The sequence below is a fragment of the Phyllostomus hastatus genome, unplaced genomic scaffold (genome assembly GCF_019186645.2).
Source record: "Phyllostomus hastatus isolate PE091 unplaced genomic scaffold, TTU_PhHast_1.1 phas_contig_495, whole genome shotgun sequence".
In the NCBI taxonomy this organism is placed as follows: Eukaryota; Metazoa; Chordata; class Mammalia; order Chiroptera; family Phyllostomidae; genus Phyllostomus; species Phyllostomus hastatus.
In genome coordinates this window covers 9,906,565-9,931,585 of record NW_025333895.1, presented here as the reverse complement: position 1 = coordinate 9,931,585, position 25,021 = coordinate 9,906,565, and the positions used below count along the sequence as shown (strand labels likewise).

General features: G+C 59.7%; 2 protein-coding genes across 7 annotated transcripts in view; both read right to left on the bottom strand.

Moving 5' to 3' along the window:
- EHMT1 (euchromatic histone lysine methyltransferase 1) overlaps nucleotides 1-8,562 on the bottom strand; it is a 93,505-nt gene extending 84,943 nt beyond the window's left edge. For all 5 annotated transcript variants that reach the window (XM_045846147.1, XM_045846150.1, XM_045846149.1 and 2 more), the window contains exon 1: nucleotides 8,462-8,562. In XM_045846147.1, the coding sequence (XP_045702103.1) occupies nucleotides 8,462-8,524 (63 nt within the window). In that variant the 5' untranslated portion in view covers nucleotides 8,525-8,562. The remainder of the gene's footprint in view (nucleotides 1-8,461) is intronic.
- A 2,364-nt stretch (nucleotides 8,563-10,926) lies between these two features.
- Nucleotides 10,927-18,810, bottom strand: ARRDC1 (arrestin domain containing 1). 2 transcript variants are annotated; one of them, XM_045846517.1, is made up of 8 exons: nucleotides 18,639-18,810; nucleotides 13,787-13,897; nucleotides 13,359-13,409; nucleotides 13,105-13,259; nucleotides 12,688-12,870; nucleotides 12,433-12,609; nucleotides 11,943-12,354; nucleotides 10,927-11,868 (listed from the first exon to the last, which is right to left on the bottom strand). In XM_045846517.1, the coding sequence occupies exons 1-8, from the start codon at nucleotides 18,754-18,756 to the stop codon at nucleotides 11,804-11,806; spliced, it is 1,272 nt and encodes a 423-aa protein (XP_045702473.1). In that variant the 5' UTR covers nucleotides 18,757-18,810; the 3' UTR covers nucleotides 10,927-11,803. The 2 variants fall into 2 exon arrangements, with proteins under 2 accessions (XP_045702473.1, XP_045702474.1); XM_045846518.1 differs by lacking the exon at nucleotides 13,359-13,409.
- Nucleotides 18,811-25,021: the final 6,211 nt, after the last annotated feature.

Sequence of the window (25,021 nt, the reverse complement as noted above, 5' to 3'; positions counted from 1 at the left end):
TGTGGCTCAGCGGTCTGCACGCAAGCCTGTGAACTGAAGGGCCGCAGGTTTGATTCCCAGTCGGGGCAGACGCCTGGGTTGCAGGCTGGGTCCCCGTCTGGGGACATGCAAGAGCCAACTGATCAATGTTTCCCTCCCTTCCCCTCTCTCCGAAAGTAAACAGTTCCTTCAAGTAAAATAAAATAAGAATTTAAAGAATAAAAACTCAATACCACTTACTACACATTCTTGCTAAAAACATTTTTTAAAAACGAACCCACCAGCACCTCTGACGGAGGACAGCCAGGGGCCGTCCAACCAAACTCGACGGAAGGACAAGCTGGGCCGCATCTGTGACTCTGAGTCTCCCAGTCACCACATTTTTAAAAAGAATTAGAAACAGACATTATTTTTAATGTTTTATTTAACCCAACATATCCAAAATGTATTTCTACAGGCTGTGTCTTTTTTCCCCAAGATTTTACTTATTTATTTTTAGTGAAACAGGAAGGGAAGGAGAAAGAGGAGAAAAACATCCGTGTGTGGCTGCCTCTCGAGAACCCCCACGGGGATCCGGCCCGCAACCCAGGCCTGTGCCCTGACGGGGAACCGAACTGAACCCAGCCGGCCACCGTGTGGTCTGCAGGCCGGCGCTCGGCCCGCGGAGCCGCACCGCCAGGGCAGCGGTCAGTCTTCTCAGTGTCAGCGAGACACTCGGCACCCCTTTCCCGCATTCGGTCTTGGAAACCTCGCGTGCCTGGCCCTCGGCCTCTCAGCGCACACCGACCCCACAGCCGGCGGCCACAGCGCCGGGAAGCGGGGGCCCAGGGCCTGGAGCACCAGCGGCGATGGGAAATGGAGAGGCTGCGGGAGCCTCGGAGACGAAGGAGCCCACCGCACTCTAAAGGTCACCGCTGGAGGGAGACGCGGCAGGCACCGCACGGAGATCGGGGGTATCCACGCAGGGCGGCGGACGGGCCACCCTGTGCTCCTCCCCGGAAAGAAGAAAGAAGTCCCGACTGCGTGCCGTGACTGACTGGCACGTGAGGATGCACGGAAACAGCTGCGGGCGAGACCTGTCTGGAGACTGACGTGACCTGGCGGAGGGAGGAGGGCGCCGACCTCGCGCGGGGGACGCCGACGGGGGACACCGACGCTGGGACAGGCGCGCAGGCCCCTCCCGCACCACGGCTGCTTCCGCGCGGCCCGAGCGCTGCGCAGGCGCGCCGGCGGGCACGTGCTCCGCGCCCGGGACACTGCCGGCCTGCGGAGAGCAGAACCGAGCGGCCAGGGCACAAAGGTGGGAGACGCTCCCCTTTCTACTCTTTCCCACTTTCCGACTTTTAATCATGTCGCTGTCTTATCCACTCAAAAAATTAAACGAACAGACCTGGACTCCTTCCGGGGGCCCCTCCGTACCTCCACCCCACCCCCAGGCACTGCCACCCCTGCCTGGGCGGCTCTTCCTTCACCCCACGCCCCACCCAGCAGCCAGGCCCAGACTCGACAGGGACGGCCGCCCGCTTCTTACCACGGAGACAAGGCCCTCCGTGCCTTGCCCCTGCCTCTGCAGCCAGCATCGCCTCGTGCACTCTCCCCTCCTCACCCAGTGATCCCGTGGGCCCACTCGCCCCTCCTCACGCAGTACTCCCGTGGGCCCACTCGCCCCTCCTCACCCAGTACTCCCGTGGACCCACTCGCCCCTCCTCACCCAGTACTCCCGTGGGCCCACTCGCCCCTCCTCACCCAGTGATCCCGTGGGCCCACTCGCCCCTCCTCACCCAGTGATCCCGTGGGCCCACTCGCCCCTCCTCACCCAGTGATCCCGTGGACCCACTCGCCCCTCCTCACCCAGTACTCCCGTGGGCCCACTCGCCCCTCCTCACCCAGTACTCCCGTGGACCCACTCGCCCCTCCTCACCCAGTACTCCCGTGGACCCACTCGCCCCTCCTCACCCAGTACTCCCGTGGACCCACTCGCCCCTCCTCACCCAGTGATCCCGTGGACCCACTCGCCCCTCCTCACCCAGTACTCCCGTGGGCCCACTCGCCCCTCCTCACCCAGTACTCCCGTGGACCCACTCGCCCCCTCCTCACCCAGTACTCCCGTGGACCCACTCGCCCCTCCTCACCCAGTACTCCCGTGGACCCACTCGCCCCTCCTCACCCAGTGATCCCGTGGACCCACTCGCCCCTCCTCACCCAGTGATCCCGTGGGCCCACTCGCCCCTCCTCACCCAGTGATCCCGTGGGCCCACTCGCCCCTCCTCACCCAGTGATCCCGTGGACCCACTCGCCCCTCCTCACCCAGTACTCCCGTGGGCCCACTCGCCCCTCCTCACGCAGTGATCCCGTGGACGGGCGCACACGGGCTCACCCGATTCCAAACCGAGGGACGAGGAACCGGACGTCTCCGTCCCAACAGCACCGGCCGTCAGAAGCGCTGCAGGCGCGGCCGGGAGCGAGGAGAGGGCAGACCGCACTCCCGCTGACGACAGCCGGTCTGAGGTGTGAGCACACACGTTCGAAACGGTAGGGAGAAAAGAAACACGACATAGCTGGCATTCTTGGGTTCCTAAGTTTCAATCTTCTAAACTCGCTAAAATCCTTCATCCTTTCTTGGAGATCACATGCGCTACCTCCCGCTCCCATTCCTGCTTGGCCCTTCGACACCCCGACTCACAAGGGCTCCAGGGCCTCCCAGCAGGGCCGCTCAGGCCGTCCCTGTTCCCCCTCCCCCGGTGCCACCTCACTTCCGGCTGGGTCACTCCATCCCACGCTCACACTTCGTAAAGTCCGGGGCCCGTCTCAAAACCTCCTGTGCCTCTTACCCCACACCTCCAAGAGTCCTTTAGAAACGGAAGGTGCTCTGTAAGTGCTCGCAGACCCCCCGGAAAGAGCATTTCAGATATACTCTGACCCGAACGTACAGACCTACTAAAAGCAGGGTGCAGAAAGCAGTCCAAAACCTTTTCCAAAATAAAACACCAACTGACAGCAAAGTATTGGAAGGTGACCGCTCACTCAGGGAGACTCCATCTCAAGGGAAATGCCACATTCCACAGGTTAAAGAACTACTTCAAAATCCACAATCGTCAAAGAGACTTTCTCTAAGAGACCAGTGAAAATACCAGAGGCTACACAAAAGCAGAGCAGGAAACGGGAGGGTTCCCCAGTCCTGGAGCTGATGGTGTTTGCATCACACCTGCCAGGACCACTGGGCCCCACTGACTTCCCCCCACGCGACCTGCTGCCCCCGATCAAGATAAAGCTGCCTGTCAAACACTGCAAGCCCAAGCTCACGTGTGACAAATGCAAATGACAAAGAACACAGAGTTCCTAAAGGGAAAAGCCCAAAATATGCTTCTTATGCTATAAATTACGTTCAAAGACAAACTCAGTAAAATGTGGTCAGATACACAAAACTGCTCATGACATGACAGGAAGCAGAGGCAGGAAGCGAGGGCCCCAGGCCCCACGCTGGCACTGACCACAGGTGGGGTCTCCAGCAACCAGGCTGCCCTGGACGCCCCTGTGGGTGGCCAGGACTGCGGGGCCTCTCCTGCTGCACCGTGAGGGCTGGGACAGGCAGCCCTTTCTTTCCCCAGGATGCTGTGCCTTCGGTGCTCCTGAAACGTCGCTTCTCGAGACTGCGAGTAAATGCCTCTGATTTCTAGATGGCAGGACGGACACTCCACCCCCTTCTCTTGTCAAAAACCAACCAACAAGAGAAGAGGAGAGAGAAACAAACTCCTCCTGGGAGATGTGAAAAACACTACACAAACGTGAACAGGAAGATGCAGGATGGGTCACCACTGAGAAGCAGGGCGCCGGACCCCACAGAATCACGGGAGGGCTCAGAAGTGGGGGGTGACGCCTGCAGCGAAAACGGGGTGGGTGTAAGAGCCCAGGTCAGGAATGCTGGGCTCTCAGGTCCCCAGGCCCCCCCCCCCCCGCACACTCAGGCAAGCGCCCTCTCCTGCAGCCCTGGGAGCACAGAGGGGAGCGCTGAGACACTCCGCTGGGTCTGGGCCACGCTGGGGGACGGTGGGTGCCAGGACACACGGGAGTGAGGTCCTCCACTGCACACAGGGACAAGAGGAAAAGTCTATCCACCGAGCCATGGGCAGGCCGCCCGGACCACCCCCACCTTTAACCTTCCGGAACATCCACTTACACCAAGAAGGCAAGTCGCTGGCAGACCCCTTCCCGAGGAAACCACCCAGCAGACAGTGGGCCCCAGAGGACAGCCAACAACAGCGAGCGCCACCGCCCTGCAGCAGGTCAGCAGGACCCCAAACAGCTTTCCGTTTCCATTACTTGACCCTTAAAGGTGAATGAACAGCCAAGGGAGTCACCAGACACGGAAGGTTTCCAGCATGAAAGGAAGAGACCAAAAAAATGCAACATCAAAGAGCATGCAGGGAAAACAGGAAAAATGCAGGAAACAACCATTTCTAATAATTTTTAAAATTTAACTGTAATTTTATAAATTAAACTGAAATGAGGTAAGCAAAGACAGTGTACACATAAAACAAGAACAGGAGGTATTTAAAAAAGGACAGCCCTGGCTGGCATGGCTCAGTGGACTGAGTGCCGGCCTGCGAACCACGAGGTCGCTGGTTCGATTCCCAGTCAGGGCACATGCCTTGGTTGTGGGCCAGGTCCCCAGCAGGGGGTGTGTGAGAGGCAACCTCACATCGATGTTTCTCTCCCTCTCTTTCAGTCTCCTTTCCCCCTCTCTCAAAAGAGAATGAAACCTTTTATAAGTAAATAAATATTCAGTGGAACTGGAAAATAGTAAAAAATTCTCCCAAAAAGTAGAACAAAAAGATCGATACATGACAACAAGAAGGCATTTTGAAAACTAGAGTACTAAGAGTCCCACCCAAGTAAAGGAATTGGAAAAGGAGAACAGAGAAAACAGTAGAGCATGAACAATCTCAAACGTATTCGTCCAGAAATTTCCTACAAACGAAAAGGCGTCAACCTGCAGTTTCTGGGGCCATTTAATGCACCACAGGATAAATGCAAAAGAGCCCCCACTGAGGCAAACCATGAAAACCAGGAAAACCTAGGGGGCAACAATCCTCAAAGCCAAGTTAGAAGTGGGAAGGGCACTCACCACGGATTGAGAATCAAACTCACTTCTCAACAACAACAACGAAAACTAGAAGGTGCTGGAATGGTAACTTCAAAATCAACATTTCTTCCCGCCGGGAATGCCGAGCCCAGCCCAACTCGCCTTCAAGCGTGGTCAGACATGCAGGTCCCAGCGGACCGCAGGGCCTGGAGCCTGGGTGCCAGCGCCAGCACAGGGAGCCGGTCCGGCTCCCCAGGAAGGGGAGAACTCCCCAGGGTGACGCTGTGCAGCAGCCAGGAGGACGGGCACCCTCACCGGGCAGGGTGGCCGGAGAGCACCCAGAACGCTGGCGAGCTAACGTGCCCAAGTGGTGAAAACTTCCAATGAGAAACATTTATTTTTAAGTTTATCTATCAGAGATAGAGAGGAAAAGAGAAAGAGAAACATCGACTTGTTGTTCTGCTTATTGATGCACCCACTGGTTGAGTCCTGTACGTGTCCTGACCAGGAATCAAACCCAAAACCTTGGCACATCAGGACAATGCTACAACCAACTGAGCTACCCAGCAGGGCCCTAAAATGAGAAAGGTTGTACAGAATGATAGGTGTGAGAACATTATTCTGAGGTTCAAAAGAAACTGAACTAACAAAAAATAAGACAATCACTTACTCTAAGGAAGAAAAAAACCCTGTACAAAAAAAAATAACTTGCCCTGGCTGGCATAGCTCAGCGGATTGAGCATAGGCTGTGTATCAAAGGGTTGCCGGTTCGATTCCCAGTCAGGGCACAGGCCTGGGTTGTGGGCCAGGTCCCTGGTGGGGGCCACATGAGAGGCAATCATTGATGTTTTTCTCCCTCTCTTTCTCTCTCCCTTTCCCGCTCTCTAAAAATAAATAAATAAATGAATAAATAAATAAATAAATAAATGAAGAACTATATGGCACAGCTCAGATGGCACAATGACGATCTGAACAGACTGACAAAGGTTCTGGACCTGACCCTGCCTGGTGTGGCTCACTGGCCCTGTGAGCCAAAAGGTCTTGGGTTCGATTCCCAGTCAGGACACATGCCTGGGTTGTGGGCTAAGTTAGGGGCGACTTTCTCTTGCGTGTTGATGTTTTTCTCTCTCTTTCTCTCTCCCTCTTTGTCACTCTAAAAATAAATAAATAAGATCTTTAAAAAAAAGATGCTGGATATGGATTTAGTCAAAATTGTGAGTTAGCTAGGTGAGAGAATATGCCAGAACTGAAATCATCCTCCACCGCGAGTGGGAGCCAGAGAACCCTGAAATCGCTGGCGACAGACACGACTACCCAGCACACGTGTTACGCATGTGAACCCTGAAATCGCTGGCGAAGACACAACACAGCACATGCTACACGTGTGGCTGCTGCCTTTCCACAGGGCAGCACAGGGGCGGCTTGGTAAAACTCTCTCGGCACCACCTGACTTGTTCAACTGCATGCACGTGCACATGTTGCTTCAGGAACCAAAAAGGAAGGTTCAGGAAAGACACACAACAGCCACCCAGCTAGAAAAGTGCAGGATTGTTCTGGGATCCCTCTTGCTGAGAAGTGACATGTCCTTGGGTTCAAAGCTGTAAGTCGAGTGTGCCGCCCCACCCCGGGGGGCGCTGGGTGACCCTGGGCACCCTGGGACCCCTGGGGCTCCGCTTACTAATTCACAACGTGGAGGTGGGGAACACAGCCACCAACTCAGCAGTCCTTTCCAATGTCAAAAAGTAGTGACTGCTGCTCAGGTCCAGGAAGACAGGAGACAGGAAGCCAGTGGGAGAGGATTCGGGGTCCGCTCTGGTGATCTAATCATGTGGTGATCAGTGAACCCTGGCCCGGGGCCCACCCACTCTCCAGGCGCTCCTGCACCCGTGCTCGGCACCTGAACCCAGAGCGGGGACCAACCCGAAAGCCCCCCGCAGACCGCAGGTACCCTGCGCGTTTGGCAAGTGGCGGCTCTGGCACGGCACCACCTGCGTCCATCTTCTCAGCCGCAGGCCCTGGAACCCTGGGTCTCGCGAGGCCCGTTTCCTCATGTGCCGAGGGGGACACCCCAGCACCCCCTCCTAAGAGCACGGCATGCTTTCACGAGCGAGCTCTGGCAGCGCGGGCCACAGGCAGGGCGCAGTGCGCACCGGCTGTCACGGTCACCAGCCCGGTCAAGCCCTCCGGCCCCAGGACGCCTGCGGAACCGGAGACTTGCGGGCCGTCTGCTCATCCAATGCCTACTAAAACCCTACTGTGCGCCAGGCCCTGGCAAGTGCCGGTCCTACGACGCACCAGTCCCAAGTCCCCACGACAGGACTCACCTGGAGGGCTTGTGCAGCGCCCGGTGCCATCAGGCACTAACTACGGAGCTGCTCCCCTACCAGCCAGTTCGGTGTCCAATTTACCTTCGCGTCCCCTTCCACGTTGCCGGCTCAATGCGTGCTCCTCGCACTGAATTAACGACCACCCTGCTCCTTCCGTTTCCTAATAGCAACGCCGCCAACTATGCGAGAGGAAAATTAACACCCGAAGAGTGCCCACTCCCTGGACCCGCACAGACCCACAGACCAGCGCACCAGCTCGGCTCTCCGATCTCGGGGAGTCCCCGCCGTTATCACCTCATGGGGCGGGGGGCCGCGAGGAAACCCGCCCGGTCACCACCTTCCCACGCCGGCCCCCGGGGGAGCCCGGAGACCGCGCTCTCCCGCGTGTCCGCGGGCACCCGACGCGCCCCGCCGTCCCCTTCAGCGGGAAGCCGGTGTCTCCCCGGAGTTTTGGTTCCTGGGCCGCCACCCCCGACCACGAGCCAAGGGGAAGGCCAAGAGCGTTAACAAAAGAAGGGGAACTTTCTCCGCGCAGAGCCCGGCTGGACGGTCTGCTCAGAAATCCGCCCGAGCCGCGCACTCCGGGGCTGACAGCCGCCAGGGCCCGGCAGCATTGTCCGGGGGCACGCGCGCGGACCGCCAACTTTTCGTTCGAGGCGCGGCCGTCCTATTCGGAACAAAGTGGAAGGTCAGCGGCGCCGCGGCGGCGCCGGGAGCGCACAGCCTCGCCCGGCCGCGCCGCGAAGTTGGCCGGCGCGCCCCACTTTCCTTTTTGTCCTCGCGGCCCGCGGGCTCCGCCGGGCCCCCTCCGCCTCCTCCGCCCGCGCCCGCCCCGCCCCCGCCCGCGCCCGCACAAAGCGCGCCCGGCGCCGCGCGGCCCGCACGCCCCGGGCCTCGGCCCGGCCCGGCCTCGGCCTGAGGCGCGGCGGCAGCGGCGGCGAGGCGCGGGCCCGCCCTCCAGCGCCGCGCCCCCCACCCGCCCGCGCGGAGCCCCCTCCCGCGCCCGCGCCACCCCGCCAGCCTCGCGTCGCCCGCCCGCGCCCGCCGCCGGCCGGCCGGCTCCGCTCCTCACCTCAGCATCGGCGGCGGCCATGGCCCGGGCCCGCAGCGTGGCCCCGCCCCTCCCGCGCGCCATCGCCCCGCCCGCGCCTCGCGGCCCAGGGCGGGGCGGGACGGCCGCGCCCCTCTGCGCCTGCGCCGGTGCCTGCGCCTGCGCGCTGCGGCCTAGACAGCGGCGTCCACGGCGCAGGCCTGCGCCGGACGGAACGGGTCGCGCGGGCCGGGCGAGGATGGGGGTCAAGCGGAGCGGCCTTCCAGGAGGCGCCGCGGCCGGGGCCGTCGTCCCCACGTTCTCACAGATACCTTCTAGTTCTACTTAGGCATTCTGGCGGGCTGGCCGGGGTCGGAGAAGGACCCTTGACCTCTAACCCCGGACACGTCTTTCCGTGGGCCTTCACAGAGGGCGGGTCCTGCCCTGCGTCCTAGGGCGGTGCCCCAGTCGGGGGTGCGCCCATCTGGGAGGGCTCCCGGTTAGGAGCTGTGCGAGTGAGGGGCGGCGATGCCCGAGCTGGGGGCGGTGTCCGGACTGCGATGGCTGCCCGGAGGCGGGGGAGGGGAATGTCCCGATGGGGAGAAATGCCCCAACGTGGATGGATGTCTCGCTGGGAGCGTCGCCTCAGATGGACTTAGTTGCTGCGCTTATGGGAGTCGCGGCGATTAGGGGCAGTGCCGCGGCTCGGGGGTGCTCTAGCCAGGAGCCTGTTGGGACTGTGAGGGACGTCCGCGTGAGCAGGGGTGCCCCCGTTTCGGGGTGCCCTGGTTAAGGGGGTGGGTGCCTGGCTGCCGCAGCCGGGCAGTGTCCCTGATCACTCCAAGCTCCATGCCCAGCACCTGCCTGTCTGCCCGCCTGCCACTCAGTTGTGCACAGAGCAAGACCTTTCCTGCGCCCCACCCTTCCCTGGGCTCCACTGGCTTAGGCCACCCATATCCTGACCTCCACCTATGCCTTGGGAGGCAAGGAGAAAATCGTGGGCAGAAGTGGGGTTCTCTGGCTAGTCTTAGAAACAAGAACTGAGGAGGCCAACTTGAAGATTCATCTGCCCCCAACCCCGTGAGGGCTCAGTCTCGGGGGAGAAAAACCCAGGAAAATGCCACTAAGTCTGTAATCGATGATGGTGCACACAGGTACAGAGGAGGGAATGGATGACCCTAAGTACCAAGAAACCTTCCATTTTCCTTTTGGGCAACCTAAGTCAGCTTGTGGCAGGCTAGGGTCCCCCAAGCTCTATCTGCAGCCCAGGACAGGGGGCTCAGGAGCAGTCACCCATCATGGCTGGGATCACCCAACCTGACCCACCTTCACCCACACCTGTCTCTCTGGGTCTGTCCTCTTCATCTCCAGTCCTGCCTTGGGCCCTAGTCTGTCCCTTCCCTGAAACGCTTTCAGCTCAGGCATCCGTGTGGCTGGCTTCTCCACCTTCCTCGAGTCTCAACACCACCTCTTCAGGGAAGCCCTTGCCTCTTAAAAATGACACTGCACCCCAGAACTTAGTTGCTTCATTTTACTCCATAACCATATTGTCTGTCTTCCTCACTACCGTGTAAGTCCAGAAGGTCAGGGGTTCTGGTGTGCCCTGGTGCCTAGAACTATACTTGCATTTGTTGAATGAATAAATGAGTTAAGACATGGAGAAAAGTCCTTTACCAGGCAAATACAAACGAGCATCAGCGGTAGGCTACACTCCCACTTTGCACAAGTGCAACCCACCCCGACCCTGGTCTGATCACAGGCAACCTGTGTCAGATGCTGTTCTCAGCACGTGACTATTAACTCTAACCATCAGGTGAGTCGTGAGAGATGGACACTGTTCTTACCCACACTCGGTAAATGTGCAAACCATAGTACGGTAGTTGAATACATTCAAGGCCACACAGCTGTCAGGAGGCAGCGATAAAATCAGAACCCATGTGGACTTCCCTTTCGACAGAGGCCACAGCTCCTGGCAGAGATTTTAGATTACCCTGTTTGTGGCATGCTTTTCTCTGGTATTCATCCTCTTCCTGTTCCACAAACAGTAACATTTGGCCAGGGACATGGCAGCCGCTAAAGAGCACATTTCCAACAGCAAAGGATGGCCAGTGGGATGAGTGCAAAAGTTGGAGGTGCGGGCCCAGTAAGTGGGATGCTGGTGAAAACTCGAACAGCCACCCTGTACAGGGTGTGTGGGGGAGGCCTGGGAGTCTGGACAAAGAATAACAGCTCCACCACCAGGCCCAGATCCTCCACCTCTGGACTGTCAAATGTTCCAAGAAATAAACTTGTCACATTGGAGATACAGGGGCTCGACCCATCCCCTCGTAGTCCCAGGAGCTTGTTACAGACTAAGGTACCCGAGCCAGGCTCACCCTGCACCGTATGGCAAGCGGGACTTCGAACCCAAAGCCTTAACCCCACTTCCAGTGTTTCTCGAAGTCTGTTCCAGGATCACTGGCCGGGAAGGGTCTGGAACGTCTGCAAGGATGTCCCTGAGAAACGTCTTTCTGCAAAACCCCGGCTTTTTATTTGCGCTTGGGTTCCTTGAGAGCTAAATGACAGCCCTTAAAAACACAGACCTCGGGGTCAGGCCTGAGTGGTCGTACTGGATGGGAGGTGAGAAGCAGTCTCAGCCAGATGTGACACCTGAGGCCAAGCCCAAGGGCGACTCTCTCCTCACCCGACCGGATCCCCGGCGCCGGAGGTTTAAACCGCGCTGCCTGCAACGATGCGTGCTCAGCGGCTGGCCCACGAGTGCGTTTATGAAGTGGAACAGGGTGGCCTCCTCCCCGTCACAAACCCATTTTAAATTAAGGCCAGAGCTCCAGACACGAAACCTGGCTTCCAAGGAACATCCCTAGGCAGCGCCGGGAGTCCGAGCACCAGCTCTAGCTCTCGCTCCCCCGGGGCGCCTGCGGCCCAAGACACCCGGAAGGAGGAGGGGCCCGGTCCGAGGAGAGGGATTCGCCCCGGAAAGGGCGGGGCCTAGGAAAGGGGGCGCGCCCGGGGAGAGCTGGGCCTGGGTGTGGGGGCTCACCCGGAGGGAACGGGCGGGGCCAGGGGGCGCGCCGGAGCGGATGGGGGCGTGTCCGGGGAAAAGGCCCCCAGGCTGGACCCGCACATCCAGACACAGGAGGGCGCCCGAGAGGCCGACCTGCGCCCTGCACTACAAATGAAGCGCTTTATTTACACCTGTCCGTCCAGTCCCGCCGCTGGGAGAGGCCGACTGCAGGGGGCCAAAGAGGAGGCCCAGGGGAGGCAGAGGGCCCGGCAGCGCGTGGAGAGTCCTGAGTAGGCCGGGCCAGGCCGGGAGTGAAAGCATGAGGCCCTGAGTCCCACAGCAAAGGTCAGCCCGCCTGCAGAAGGCGGATCGGTTCAGGGTCAGCTCCCTGGGGTCAGGCCGGGGTCCGCACCGCCGCAGCTCTGCTCGTAGGACGGCGGAGCCTCTGCGGAGAGAGAGCAAAGTCTGTAAGGGGCTGGTGGCACACCCTCCCCAGCCAGGCCCTAGGCCCCCACTTACCATAGGGGTGGCCCCACGAACTGTACTCTGGGGGGAGAATCAAGGTACCAATGGTGGGCACCACCCCTCCGGACCCCTCCGCAAAGTAGGGCACAGTGGCACCTGTGGAGATGCACAAGGCAGGGGGCAGGGGGTGGGAAGCAGGGCTGCTGTCCAGAGGACAGAGATCGGGACCGCCAGACAGTGGCTGCTGCGAATGGCTCTGGGTGATGAGGGAGACAGGGTCCGCGAAGTGGGGGTGGCCAGCAGCCGCCTCTGCTTCCTCCTGGGGCGGCGCAGAGGGCACCACCGAGGGCAGAGCCCCAGCAGGTGGCCCAAGGCCTGGCCGGGGGCTCAGCGGGGCTTGGTTCACAGCGATATTGCCAATGAAGACCGGGAGGGTCACAGAGGCTTCAGGCGCCTTCAGGGAGACCTGCGAGGGATTGGGGCAGGGGTGAGGCTCCAAGTTGCCAGGCCCACTCCCCCAAGCCATCCCCCCCAGCTCCAGCACCTGCAGGTAGTAGTCCACGTGGATGAGGCTGCAGCCCGGCAGGGCAGACTGAGGCAGGGCAGGCACCAGGATCTGTTCTTGCCACTGCGTCTGTCTCCAGGCCTTGACGCCGGCACCCTCCACCTCCGCAATGGTCCGCACGTCGTAGATCCAGCGCTTGGCCTTGTAGGAGACTTTCTGGGGAAGGAAGGGCCAGCCTGTGAGCACCCACAGGCCAGCCACCTGCCCCCCCCACCATCCCAGGGGGGCTCTGACCTGCAGCAGACTGGCCACGACGGGGCTGGTGTCCTTGCCTGACTGGTTCTCGATGTCCACCTGCAGCCGCAGCACCTGCCCCACCACGTAGCCTCGGAGGTCTGTGCTGGCTGTGAGGATCACACTGCCCGTCTTCACCAGCTTGTAGGAGAACTTCTTGGTGGCGGAGGCCACATTGGGTTGCTGGGAGTGGGGAGGGTGGGGAGGGTGGGGAGGGGGTTAGTGGGGTGGGCCGGCTGGACCCCGGTAGATCCTGGACAAGGCCGCTTAGCCCTGCCATGCCCCCACCCTGGACAAAGCATGGTCAGCCGAAGACAGAGGTCACTGTTCTTTCAGACCTTGGCCCCTGTACCTCGAATGGGGACTGGGCATCCGTCAAGGGGAGGGCCACCCAGAGGGCTGCTGGCCCATCCTCACCTCGATATCTGGGATGCTGTTCAGGTTCAGGGGGCTCAAGATGTAGAAGACACAGCTGCACTGGTGATCCTTGGAAAAGCGTGGCGTGTCGATGGTGGCCCGCACCTGGTGCACGATCTTCCCAAAAGGTCCCTCGAAAGACGTGGGTGCTGTGGCTGGAGAGAGAGCAGAGACTGGCATCCCACTGCACCCCCCCACCTCTCACCCTCCCCCACCACCTGCCACCACTACCCCTGGCCAGGCTGGGCCCTCACCAGGAAGCAGAAACTGGAAAGGGAAGTTGTGCTCTCCAGGGGGCAGGCTCCCTGCAGAGACAGGAGGAAGAGTGAGGGAGAGGGGACCTCAGGAGCCCGAGGTGACACTGCAGCACCCAGGAAGAAGCAGGCACTGGAGCCAGCTGGCTCACACTGCATCTGGCTTCTGGGATTCCCAGCCTCCGTATCCAGCGCCACAGCATAGGGTCATGGCCAGGGCAAAGGATGGGGGACAAGAGCTTGGCTTGAACAACCGGGGCAAGAGCTGTTCCAGGGGCGGGAGCCCACCCACACCCAGGAGAAGCTGCCCCTTCAGCCACCCATCCCCTACCAGACGAAGCCCAATATCTGCCAGGGAGAGAAACCCATCCGGGTGCACGGCACAGGGAAAGGATGGTCATGTACGGGGTTCCCAGAGGCAGACTTACCCTTGTCAGCCAGCGACAGAGTGCTGTTGAAATAGCCCTCCTCCACCACCCATGCAGCGTCGTTGGCCTTGCTGGAGACCCTGCAGGAGCCTGTGCAGCTCACTCGGATGGCTGCAAGAAGGGGGGACTGCGTGAGCCCCAGTGAGCTGCTGGCTCAGGCCCCTTCCTGCCCCCCGCACAGGGTTCCGGTGGGGCTGGCAGCACCCAGGTGCAGGGCAGTGCCCCCAGCCAGGCCCTGAGGAGGCCAGCAAATGGTCTGCCGTCTTTAGAAGACATCTGCCCATCCCTCACCCTGGGGTGTTCACAGGGAGGCAGGGTGGTGAGGAATGGGGTGCCATCTGTTCTGCAGCCCAGGAAGGCCCCAGGGGTCACCCAGAGGACCCCTGGGCAACCCCCAACTGGGTAGCCGTGGCTCCAGCCACGCCTGAACCCACTAGACCTGTGAGAACCCAGCTCTCTGCTCGGCTGCTTGGGGTACTGATGAAGAACAGAGGCCTGGGGCACTGATGACCTCTGACCCTGCCTTCATGCTGCCTCACAGGCAAGTCAGTTAGGCTGGAAGTTGATGGCTGGCCCTCCCAGGAATGTGGTCAGACCTGCCTGGCCAGCAAAGGCACCCAATTCTGACACACTGGAGAGTGGGGACTTGACTTCCTGGGCCAGCACTGCCCAGGAGAGCGGATCTTCTGCATCCAGAGAAGGCGGGGGTCCTCCCCCCCAACCCCAACTCTCCAGTGGAAGCGCCACCCTCTGCAGCAGAGGCTGCCCCCCCACCCCCCTTCTGCGGTCAGGAACTCCAACTTCGCAGTCCCACACACACGCTCAGAGTGCAGTCCAGTCCAGTACAGTCAGAAGGCCGTGGCGGGACCCAAGCACCGAGCAGGGCGGGAGCTTGGTGACAGAGGGCAGAGCAGCAGGGCTGAGTCAAGGCCAAAGACTTTAGTCGCACCTGGTACATCTCTGCCCAGACCCACTTCCTCCTGTGACTTGATAGTCAGGTGAAGGGAAACTGACTCAGAATCTGATACCTGCCTGATGGAGCCACCAGGCAGGAAGAACCCGGTGTCCCCAGTGCCCAGCACCAGGGGTCAGCCCTGGTCAGTCCCACCAGTCATGCCTACAACCTCCCCAGGACAGCCCCACCTTGCTGACGCAGCTTCCTGTGGGTCACCCTGAGCACACACAACTTCCTTCATGGCCCTGGCTCGTTCCCCGGCCCCATCGGCACTGCCAGTGACCAGCCCTAAGCCTCCATGCCAGCCCAGCCGCACCTCCGGACCTCAGTCCTGCTTTCTAGTCCGAGGTCCGTCAGCCGGGCCCTCCTGGGCCCAGACCCGGAAGTGTTCCCACCCTGAAACCTGGGGCACCAGGGCTCCTGCAGGCCAACACAGCCCAGGAGCAACCAGGCAGGGGATGGGCAGGCACAGAGGGAAGGGTGACCGAGACCTAGGGAGAAGACGCCCTCGCAGGTCAGGAGGCCACACAGCTTTAACCCTCCCTGTGGACAGAGTGCATTCGCCCCTTGAATCTGGCCGCCCTGGGACCGACAGAGTATGCCAGAAGGGGTGCAGTGGGCCCCAGACCAGCCTGGTGGGCCCCAGACCGGCCCAGTGCCAGCCGAGCCCTACCAAGCCACACACACACTGAAAAACTGCCCTGCCTACCTGTGTTTGAATGCCTACCCACAATGCCCTGGGACATCATAAAATGGTTGTTTAAACCACGTGGTTTAGGAATGATTTGTCACTCAGGGGTTTACATAGTAGCAGATAACAGGAACAGATGTCCACCTCACCAGAAGTCAGGGAAACTCAGAGGACTTACCACTGTAGCCACTCAGATGAGCAAAAATTAAATATTTGATATCTAATCAAAACACTCGACATTCTGACATCAGAGTGATCAAACGTAGGCTGGCACGGGCCTGCAGAAGGGCCAGGCAGGGCGGCACACACCAGGGGACCCAGCGGGTCTCGGAATCGCACGCTGTTTGCTCAGGAGCCTGGAGCGTCCCTGCTCACATCGGCCCACCGTGCAGGCACAGCCCATTTGTCCACGAGCTCGTGGCTAAAAGACTCGCTACCCCACCTGGCCCTGGCCCCCTGAATTCAGGTGAATGAGCTGTGGGCACACCTGACCCCCCAAAAACGAACAGTATTAAACTGACCCTTGGGGTGTCCCAGAGGGACCGGAGGTCTGTGACCTTCCCGACGCCCTTGCAGAGCCCCATGTCACACGGACACACAGAGGTCCAGTCGGGCACCCTGACTGAATGCGCAGCCTCCAGTCACTGGAGGTGGGGTCAGACCGGCCTGTTCCCGTCCACCCTCTTCTGCATGGGGGAACAGTGGAGGTGCAGGGAGGGGGGGCACACACAGCGAGTTGTCCTGCCCCCTGCAGGGGGCATCTGTCCCTGGACAACAGCATGGCCCTCACACCAGAGTGTGTGCCCGCCCACAGCCCGGGACGGGGCCAGGTGTGCTCTGCAAGCCTCCGCCGCACAGCACCACACCAGCCACAGAGCCGCCGTGCTGTGCCGTCCAGGTTTGCAGCTGCTCAGCTGTACCCGATACTCAATGCATAACGAGAGGCAGGCACGGAACGGACGGGTGTCCGTGTCTGGACATTTGCGGCTGCCCCGGTTCTCTAAGGAAAATCATCATGTAGACCTTGCTCCAGAGTGACCTCCGGAGCTGTCCTCTCCGGCCAGCACTATCACCTGGCCGGCAGCCCCCTCCCTTGCCCATCCACAGTCTGACCACGACGACTTCTGCTCAGCCCTCCTCTGCTCCATAGGTCTCTCCCACCGTCGGCCAGGCCCCACACGCCTGGAGCAGCCCGGCCTCTGCCGCATCCTCTCACTAAAGCTTAGCCCACGAGCCACTTCTCTCTGCCCTGGTTCCAAATCTGCCACACGAGCACACCAGCGCCTACCTCCAGGGCTGCTGTGAGGGTTCACGGAGTGGGAGCACGGCAAGCGGAGAGGGCGGCATCTGGCTTGTGCCAAGGGCACAGCAAGTTAGTGGGGCTGGGGGCTGGCTGCCGCCCCTTCCTCTGGGTTCTGCCCGGGGGGGGGGGGCCTCCCCATGGTATCGCTGGCTGGTAGCAGGAGCTCAACAAGCCTTTTAATACATTTTAAAAAAAGAACCACAACCTCTCCTTCCCCACACCCAGGCAGGGCTTGGAGAACGCCCCGGCGCACCTGCAGCACCCATCTTCTCCCCTACTTGGGGCGAGCACCTTTACAGCTGGGACCATCGGGGGGCTCCCTCAGCCGTCTGTGGCCCAGCTGTCCGTTCCCCACATCCCACTCGCCACGTGAGGCCCGGGGGCTCTGCCCCGCCCGGCCCAGTCCCACACAGCTTAGGCCACCTCTGCACTGCAGTCCACATCCGCCCGCTGTCCAGGGCCCCAGGCACAGGAGGGTGACAGGGTGGATGCGCCAGGCAATGGCCCCAGCATGGGCATCTGTGTGCGTGTGTCCACCCGGCCATGAGCCTGCGCCTCCTTCCTGTGGCCCTGCGTGGCACTCTCCCCTCGGCCAGGAGCCCTCCAGCCCCATCTCATGTCTCACCTGTCGCTTGTGCCCCAGGGAAGAACTGTACTGTCCCTACTGTGCCCCCTGCCACATCTACTCCCATTCAAACCCCAAACTTCAACCGGGGAGACCAGAAATGAGCCGACCACATCATGGGAGGAGGCTCCACGAGGCTGGACCCCTAACAGGAGGCACCTGCCCCAGCTTCTCAGACCCCTGTAGCCTCACACTGTCGCATGCTGGGGCGGGTTAGGCCTGTCCAGCATGGAGAGGTGGCTGTCCCAAGAGTTCAGTCCTCAGCAGGGACCAGAAGTGCTGAGTTGTCAACCACACAGGTGTCTGGAAGGTCAAGGCGCAGGGGGAAGCCCGGCAGCTGTGGTTTTGGCCAACGATCCCAGGGTGGAGGAGCAGCCCTGCAGGGATGCACCACACAACCTTGCACTCAGAGCCAGGGATCCCTGCACTGTGCCTTTGCCACGCCCCCCACCCTGAGGTCGGAGCCCCAAAGTCCCAACCCAGAGCCCAGTCTACACCTGGAACAGCAGAGGAAGCCAGCACCTATGGAGAGCCCTAACAAGGGCCGCTGCAGCAACCCGATCCCCAGTCCCGAGGTCCCAGATGTCTGCACCAGCAGCGGGACTGGCCAGGAGGGCTCAGGTTCAGCTCCCACATGCCGGCTGGGCCCCGGGCCTGGAGCACGCAGGGATATGCAAGACATCCCCAGAACACAAGGACAAGCTTAAGCTGGATGTAAGCGGGTGCATGAGTGCACGGGTGCGGAGTGGGTCCTGCTGGGGACCTGCACAGGGTTGGGACTGTCTGTGAAGAGGAAGGGCCTGCACCAGGAGCCTGGGTGTGTGGGAGAGAAAGCCCAGCCTCCAGGTGAGGGTCCATCAGGTGCAGGCCTCAGCGGACCCTGCATATCCTACAGGGAATGTCGGAGGCATGCATGTGTCCAGTCAGAGTGGGCTTCAGCAATCTGGACAGGCTCTAAGACCCCGCCCCCAGGCGGAGAGAACAGGAAAGGCAGAGAAGGAAGACGGCCACCCAGGCCTGGCTACTTTGCCCCGACCGCCGCCGGCCTCCCACACCGGAGGGTCAACACAACCCCGCCAGCCCCACCCAACCCTCCCCGCAGCCGAGGAATCCGCGTAGAGCCCACTCGAGCTCCGGGCCGCCGGGAGGGGCGAGGGGATTTTCCCAGGCTCAGCGCCACCCGTAGCCTCTTCCGGGAGCCCTGGCCCTGCCCTAGGTACGGGCACAGCCACCTGAACCCGCCCGGCCTGGCCCACCCGGAGGCGACCCCGCGCCCACCTCGGAAAGGCAGCGGCGCCCCCAGGCATACGCGGACGGTCCCTGCCAGCGGCTCCCCGGGGCTGTAGACGACGCGGCCGCGGCTCAGGCGGATCTCGAAGAGCTGCACCCGCCCCATGCCGCCCGCGGGCCAGGCCGCACCGTCACTCACTGACACCCCCGCCCGCCTGCTGGCCCGCTGTGTTCTGTGCACCGCCCCGGTCCGACACGCCCTCGACCCCGCCCCGTGCTCGACGACGCCCCGCCCACCAGCCCACCCCCGTGTTCGGCCACGCCCCCGATCTGGCCACGCCCTGTTCTCGGTCGGACACGCCCTCGGCCACGCCTTACGCCAGCCAGGCCCATTCCCCACCCCCCGCCTCGGCCACGCCCACGCCCCGTCCGCCTCCAACTCGGCCACAACCCTATGCCGCGGGGTTCCTTCCTAGTCCTGTCCCCCAACACCCTGCCAGTCCCCAGCCCTCGCCAGTCTGCCCAGAGCCCGGACCTGGCCCGCAAGGTGGAGGTCTGCGGCAGGTCGCCGGAATCCGGCGCACGTGCGCCCCCTGCTGCCTCAGGAAAGCGGCCGCTTCACCTGCCGAGGGGGCGGAGCCACGCCGTGGCCGGAGAACAGGGGCGCGGGGTCGCGGCGGGCTTACTGGAAGGTCGCTCGCTGCGCCCAGCGCGTCACTCCACGGAAGGACGTCAGGAGGGCGGGCTGGCGTGTGTGCGCCTGCTGCGTCCGCGCGGCGGTCCTGGGGCTCGGGGTGGGTCCCTAGGGGAGCCCTCCCTGAACACGTGGGTGTGGGGCTGGAGAGGAGGGAGCGCGGGTCGGAGGCTGCGTGGGGCGGGATGCGCGTGACTCCAGGGCGCCGAGGGACATCTAAAGATGTATCGTTTTCAAAAAGCGGCTCTGTGCCGAGTGAATTGCAGCGCACGGCGAGTGCGCACGGGAGACCGGGGAGCCTGGGAAGGAGAAGGCTGTGCTGGCTCTAAGAAGCTTGCAGTGGGCGCCCACTGCTAGTTAAATATGGGGTGTTTGAGGGAGGACGTCGAGGTATGGGGTGCGGGAGAAATCCATGACCCGCAGAGTCTGAGATGTCCATTGGGCACTTCTGTGCACGAGTGTGGGGGAGACGAAGGACCAAGAAGTGGTTACACACTCAAGACATGAGAGTTTGAGGTGAAAGCCATAGAAACCTAATCCAGCCCCGAAGCAAAAGGAAAGGAGACTTGCAGGCCGCAGGGGTCCCGCTGGGCCAGGCGAGGAAAGGGAGGCCCCACCTGGCTCCCACAGCACCCTGCTGTACTTACTGTACCCCGGAGGGGGTGTGGTTAACCACGGTGCCAAACGGGGGGATTCCTGAACAAGGAGTTCAGCATGCCCAGGGGAAGGAGGGAGATCGTGGGCAGTCCAAAATGCCCAGTGTCCACAACAGAAGTCAAGAATGAAGGTTTCAGGAAGGAGAGGGAGATGGTGTGTCAGCTGCTGCTGAGATGCAGTAAACAGGGACAGCAGAGCGGCGGCCTTTGTACCCTCTGTCTCCCACAGCCAGACCCCCGAACGGCCCTGCGTGGCCTTCATTCTGACCCCATCACCCACCCATCGATGTTCTGGAAGCTGCGCACAGCTGCCCTGACCTTTGTCCCCAAGTCCCGTCCTCTTCCTCCCCGGCACCCAGGCTCTCCCGGAGCCTCTCCAGTGTGGATGTTTATTTTCACACAACTTCTGTACCTCCGGGCCTAGAGGTAGCTCGGGTGCCACCCCTGACCCCTGTGGCCACTTCCAGACCATTTCCCTGTCACCCTGAAATCTCCCAGTGCTAACTCTCACTTTCTCAGAATAAAACCCCACCACCCTCCACTGCTGCTCTCCTGTTCAAGGCCAGGTCTGTCCCCCTTATGTCTTGGTGACGTCAGCTCCTGACTCACCGTCATCTCTCCAGTCCCACTTTGCAGGAAGTTTTAGTAACTTCAGGATCCACATAGGTGATCCTTCCTACCCTCTGGCCTCGGTCTTAAAAACGTGCCCAGGATTTGTTTTCATCGGGTGAGGTGACCGACACAGACAACTGCTTGAAGAAGGAGCTTAGTACTTACTTACCCAAGAGGAGGGCAGAGCCACCCCACCCGGCCACATGGGAAGTGCCAGGGTTGGTTGGCCCAGAGCCCGTCCCGTGTTTTCTGTGGGAAGGAGTGGGTGATGCAGCAGAGGCAGCGTGAGCATGCGTCGGGGTGGAGAGCGTGAATGAGCTCAGTGGGCTCTGGGCTACGGGGTCCTCTCTCGGTGCCCAATACCTGGCCCTGGGGTGAGTTCAGCAGAGAAATACTGGCATGAAGTGTGAGTTAGATAAAGGAGGTGGGCCCAGGCCGGGTAGCTCAGTTGGTTAGAGCATCATCCCAACACACCAAGGTTGCAGGTATGATCCCTGGTCAGGGCACATACAAGAATCAACCAATGGACGCATGAAGAAGTGGAACAGCGAAATCAATGTTTCTGTGTCTCTCAAATGAATAAATTTATATAGACATAGATATAGATAAGGGAGGTGGGGGTATGGGCTCTGGATTGGTTTATATGTAAAAGGTGTGGTCTCAGAAAATTGCTGTCTCTAGGAATTAGTCCTGGGAGGGACAGTCCCTCCCCAGCCAGCAAGGGCCCCCAGAAGTCGAAGCATCATAAATAAGAAAACAGGTCCTGGCTGGTGTGGCTCAGTGGACTGAGCACTGGCCTGGGAACCAAAGGGTCGCCGGCTGATTTCCAGTCAGGGCGCATGCCTGCGTTGTGGCTCCAATCCTCGACCAGGGCATGTACGACAAGCAATGAATGGCTGTTTCTCACATCAATGTTTCTCACCCTCTCTTTCTCCCTCCCTTCTCCTCCCTCTAAAAATAAATAAGTAAAGTGTTTAAGAAAATAAAACAATACCATCAATACAGCCCTTGTCTCCATGAGTTCTGTCCTCCAAGAACTCCCGCAGACTTCAGCAGCTCCCTCCAACGGCTTCGAGAGTCAGTCTGCAGAGCTGTCTGCCCACCCCTGCCCTCATCCCCTTCTGTCTGCACTGTCTCTCCCATCGCAAGACGGGTTCCGCTCAAGCCACCTCCCTTCTCCTTGCCTTCCCCGGAGCAGCCTAAACTGGCTGGGGAAACACACAGTCGCCCTGACTGGCCCCCCCACACACTGCCAGGCCCTCCTCCTGTGTCACCCTAGCTCCTTCCTAACTAGTCAGTCAGTCAGCCCTCGTCCTTCCTCCTTGAACCACCAACCTTTGCTGCCTTCTCCTCACTCTCGGCTGACGACCTTGTTCTCGACTTAACTGAACAACTGGAAAAGTTCTCATCAGAAGATAATGCCCCAAACTTCTGCCTCCACACCCATGCCACACTGTCCCTGAGCGGCCCCCCGCTCCCATCGAAAGCCGGCTCCTCACTCCTCGCCTCTCCCAAAATTCTTCCACCTCTTTTCTACATCATCGACTTCTCCTTTTCTCTTTTTTAAAGAGTTTTATTTATTTATTTTTAGAGAGAGGGGGAGAGAGAAAGAGAGGGAGAAAAACATCAGTGTGTAGTTGCCTTTCATGCGCCCCCTACTGGGGACCTGGCCTGTAACCCAGACATGTGCCCTAACTGGGAATCGAACTGGTGACTCTGGTTCACAGGCCCCTGCTCAATCCACTGAGTTACACCAGCCAGGGGAACTTCTCCTCTTTGGGAGTCATTCTGTTGAACAAACATGCTCTTTCCTCTCTGACTGTAAAAACGATTACTCTTGACTTCCCTTCTTTTTCCAGTTTTGGCTCTGTTCCCCTGCTCTCGGTTTTAGCAAAACTTTGGAAGAGTTGTCTGTCTCATGACCTACAACTCTCTTCTTCCATTCCTCCTTACCCCGCACCACTCCATCAACACTGTGCGTCCAAAGACACCGGTGCCCTTGTGTTGCTCAGTCTGCTGACTGACGCCCATCCCCCATCTTACAGGACCTACCAGCAGCGTTCGACGTGGCCAACCGCCCCTTCCACATACACTCTCTACCTGGCCTTCTCCTGATTGACCTCCCACCCAACTTCCTGGTTTTCTTTACTGGCTCCTCCTCTTTCCCACTGTCTCCCCCTCAATATGGGGGTGCCCAGGGCTCACTCTTCGACCTCCCTTCCTCTGTCCGCATTTCTCACATGGCGATCTTCGGAATGCAGGGAGCGTGTGACGCAGAGAGTGCCACACTGACGCCCCATGCCAAAGATCTGCCCCCAGCCCGAGGCTCACACGGGCAACCGCCTGTAGTCTTAACATGGAGCACGAGTAAGAAATATGTGCTTATTTTGTGAAGCCACTAGAACTTGGGGTTGTCGGTTACCGCAGGATAACCAGGGCTGCCCCGACTGCTAGAACACTGCCACCACACGTGTCCAAACACCGTCGCCTCTGGGCTGGGTCCTCGCACTCCCTTCTGAACAGCCTCCTTCCCTCCACTCTCTCCCCGCATAAACTGCTGTCTCCATCAGCCAGTGCGATTCACCAAAAAGCTACTCCTCTGTCCAAATCTTCCTATGGCCTCGCTTTGTTCTTCTGGTTTTTAATTTCTCGATTACAGTTGACATACAATATTGTATAGTTTCAGTTGTACAGCATGGTGATTAGGCATTTATATAACTTACAAAGTCTTCACCCCAGTAGGTATAGACCCACCCGGCACCACACATAGTTAATGCAATATTATTGACTGTATTCCCTATGCTGTCTGTACTTTACATCCTGGGACAGTTTTATATGTGGCAATTTGTACTTCCTTTTTAAAAAAAAATTTATTTATTTTTAGAGAGGGAAAGGAGGGAGAAAGAGAGAAACATCAATGTGCGGTTGCTGGGGGTCATGGCCTGCAACCTAGGCATGTACCCTGACTGGGAATCAAACCTGCAACGCTTTGGTTCGCAGCCTGAGCGCAATCCACTGAGCTACGCCAGCCAGGGCCGACTTGTACTTCTTAATACCTTCCTTTTTCTCACCCACCAGCCCAACCCCTTCCACCTGGCAACTATCAATTTATTCTCTGTATTAATGAGTCTGTGTCTGTTTTGCTCATTTATTTTAGATTCCACATGTCAGTGAATTCATGTGGTATTTCTGTCTTTGACTTATTTCACTTGGCACAATACTCTCTAGGTTCCTCCATACTGTCACAAATGGTAAGACCGTATTCTTTTTACGGCTGAGTAATATTCCATTGTATATATGCAGCACTTCTTGCTCCACCGTCTCGATGGGCACTTAAGTTGCTTCCATATCTTGGCTATTGTGAATAACGCTGCAATGAACATAAGGGTGCACATATCTTTTCAAATTAGTGTTTTGGGTTTCTTCAGATAGATGCCCAGGAGCAGAACTGTGGGGTCATATGGCTATTTTTAATCTTTTTTGAGGAATCTCCATGCTGTTTCACAATGGCTGTACCAGTTTGCAATCCCAGCAACAATGCACAAGGGTTCCCTTTTCTCAACACTGGCCAACGCTTGTTTGATTTATTGTTGATAACCATTCTGACAGGTGTGAGGTGGTGTCTCACTGTGTCCTCACTCCTGAGTGTAAACGTCAAAGTCCTCACGAGAGGCTATTGCTCCTCATCCACTCCAGTCTGATCACAAGGGCCACCCGTTTTCAAACGTGCCAGAAATGTTCCCAGTTTGGGGCCTTTGCACTGTCCTCTCCCCGGGGGGGGGGGATCCCCTATGTGGACGTGACTCACGCCCCCTCCTTCCACTGTTTGTTGAAACTGATGGGCAACGCGCCCTGCAATGCTCCCCACCTTCACTAGGACCCCCGACCCCCACTGCTGATCTCCGTGTTTCCCCCACGGCATTCATCGCCTTCCAACATATGTGACTCATTCATTCTGGGCTTTTCGGCCTCCCTCCCTGGGGTATAAGCAGGGACTTTAAACTTATGTAGCTTCAGTAGGTCCTGGGGGTGAACGCCAGGCGGTTGCCAGGAGGCATGGGTGGTAGGCAGGCCTCCCAAAGACCGCAGTCCCGGAGTCCCTACACCAGGCTCTCCACGCCCGGGGCGTCGCCCCACCTCGGTTAAGGAGCCTACGGCCCAGGGAATGTGGGCGTAGTCCAGGTTGGGTCGGCGACCGAGGTCCAGACCAGGCCCCTGTGAGCAGGAGACGCCGTGACCCGGAAGGGAGGAGGGGCGCTGAGCTCAGGGCTCTTCCCGCGTCCTGCAGGCGCAGACCACTAGCCCGGCTCCTCGGCAGCCGGGGGGCTCTGGGGTCCCGTCCTCACCCAGTGCCCCTGCCCGTTGCCCTGCGGACGCAGGACCGTTTCCGGCGTGGGGGGCCGCCGCGAGTCCTGCAGAGACCCGAACCCGCGGGGTCCTCCGGGCAGTTCAGGGGCGCAGAGCCAGGG

Coding starts and splice junctions, on each gene's coding strand:
- ARRDC1 (XM_045846517.1), bottom strand. CDS start 18,756: ATGGGGCGGGTGCAGCTCTTCGAGATCCGCCTGAGCCGCGGCCGCGTC. Junction 13,410..13,786: donor TCTGTCGCTGGCTGACAAGG/GTAAGTCTGCCT, acceptor CTGTCTCTGCAG/GGAGCCTGCCCCCTGGAGAG. Junction 12,871..13,104: donor ACAGCATCCCAGATATCGAG/GTGAGGATGGGC, acceptor CCCCACTCCCAG/CAACCCAATGTGGCCTCCGC.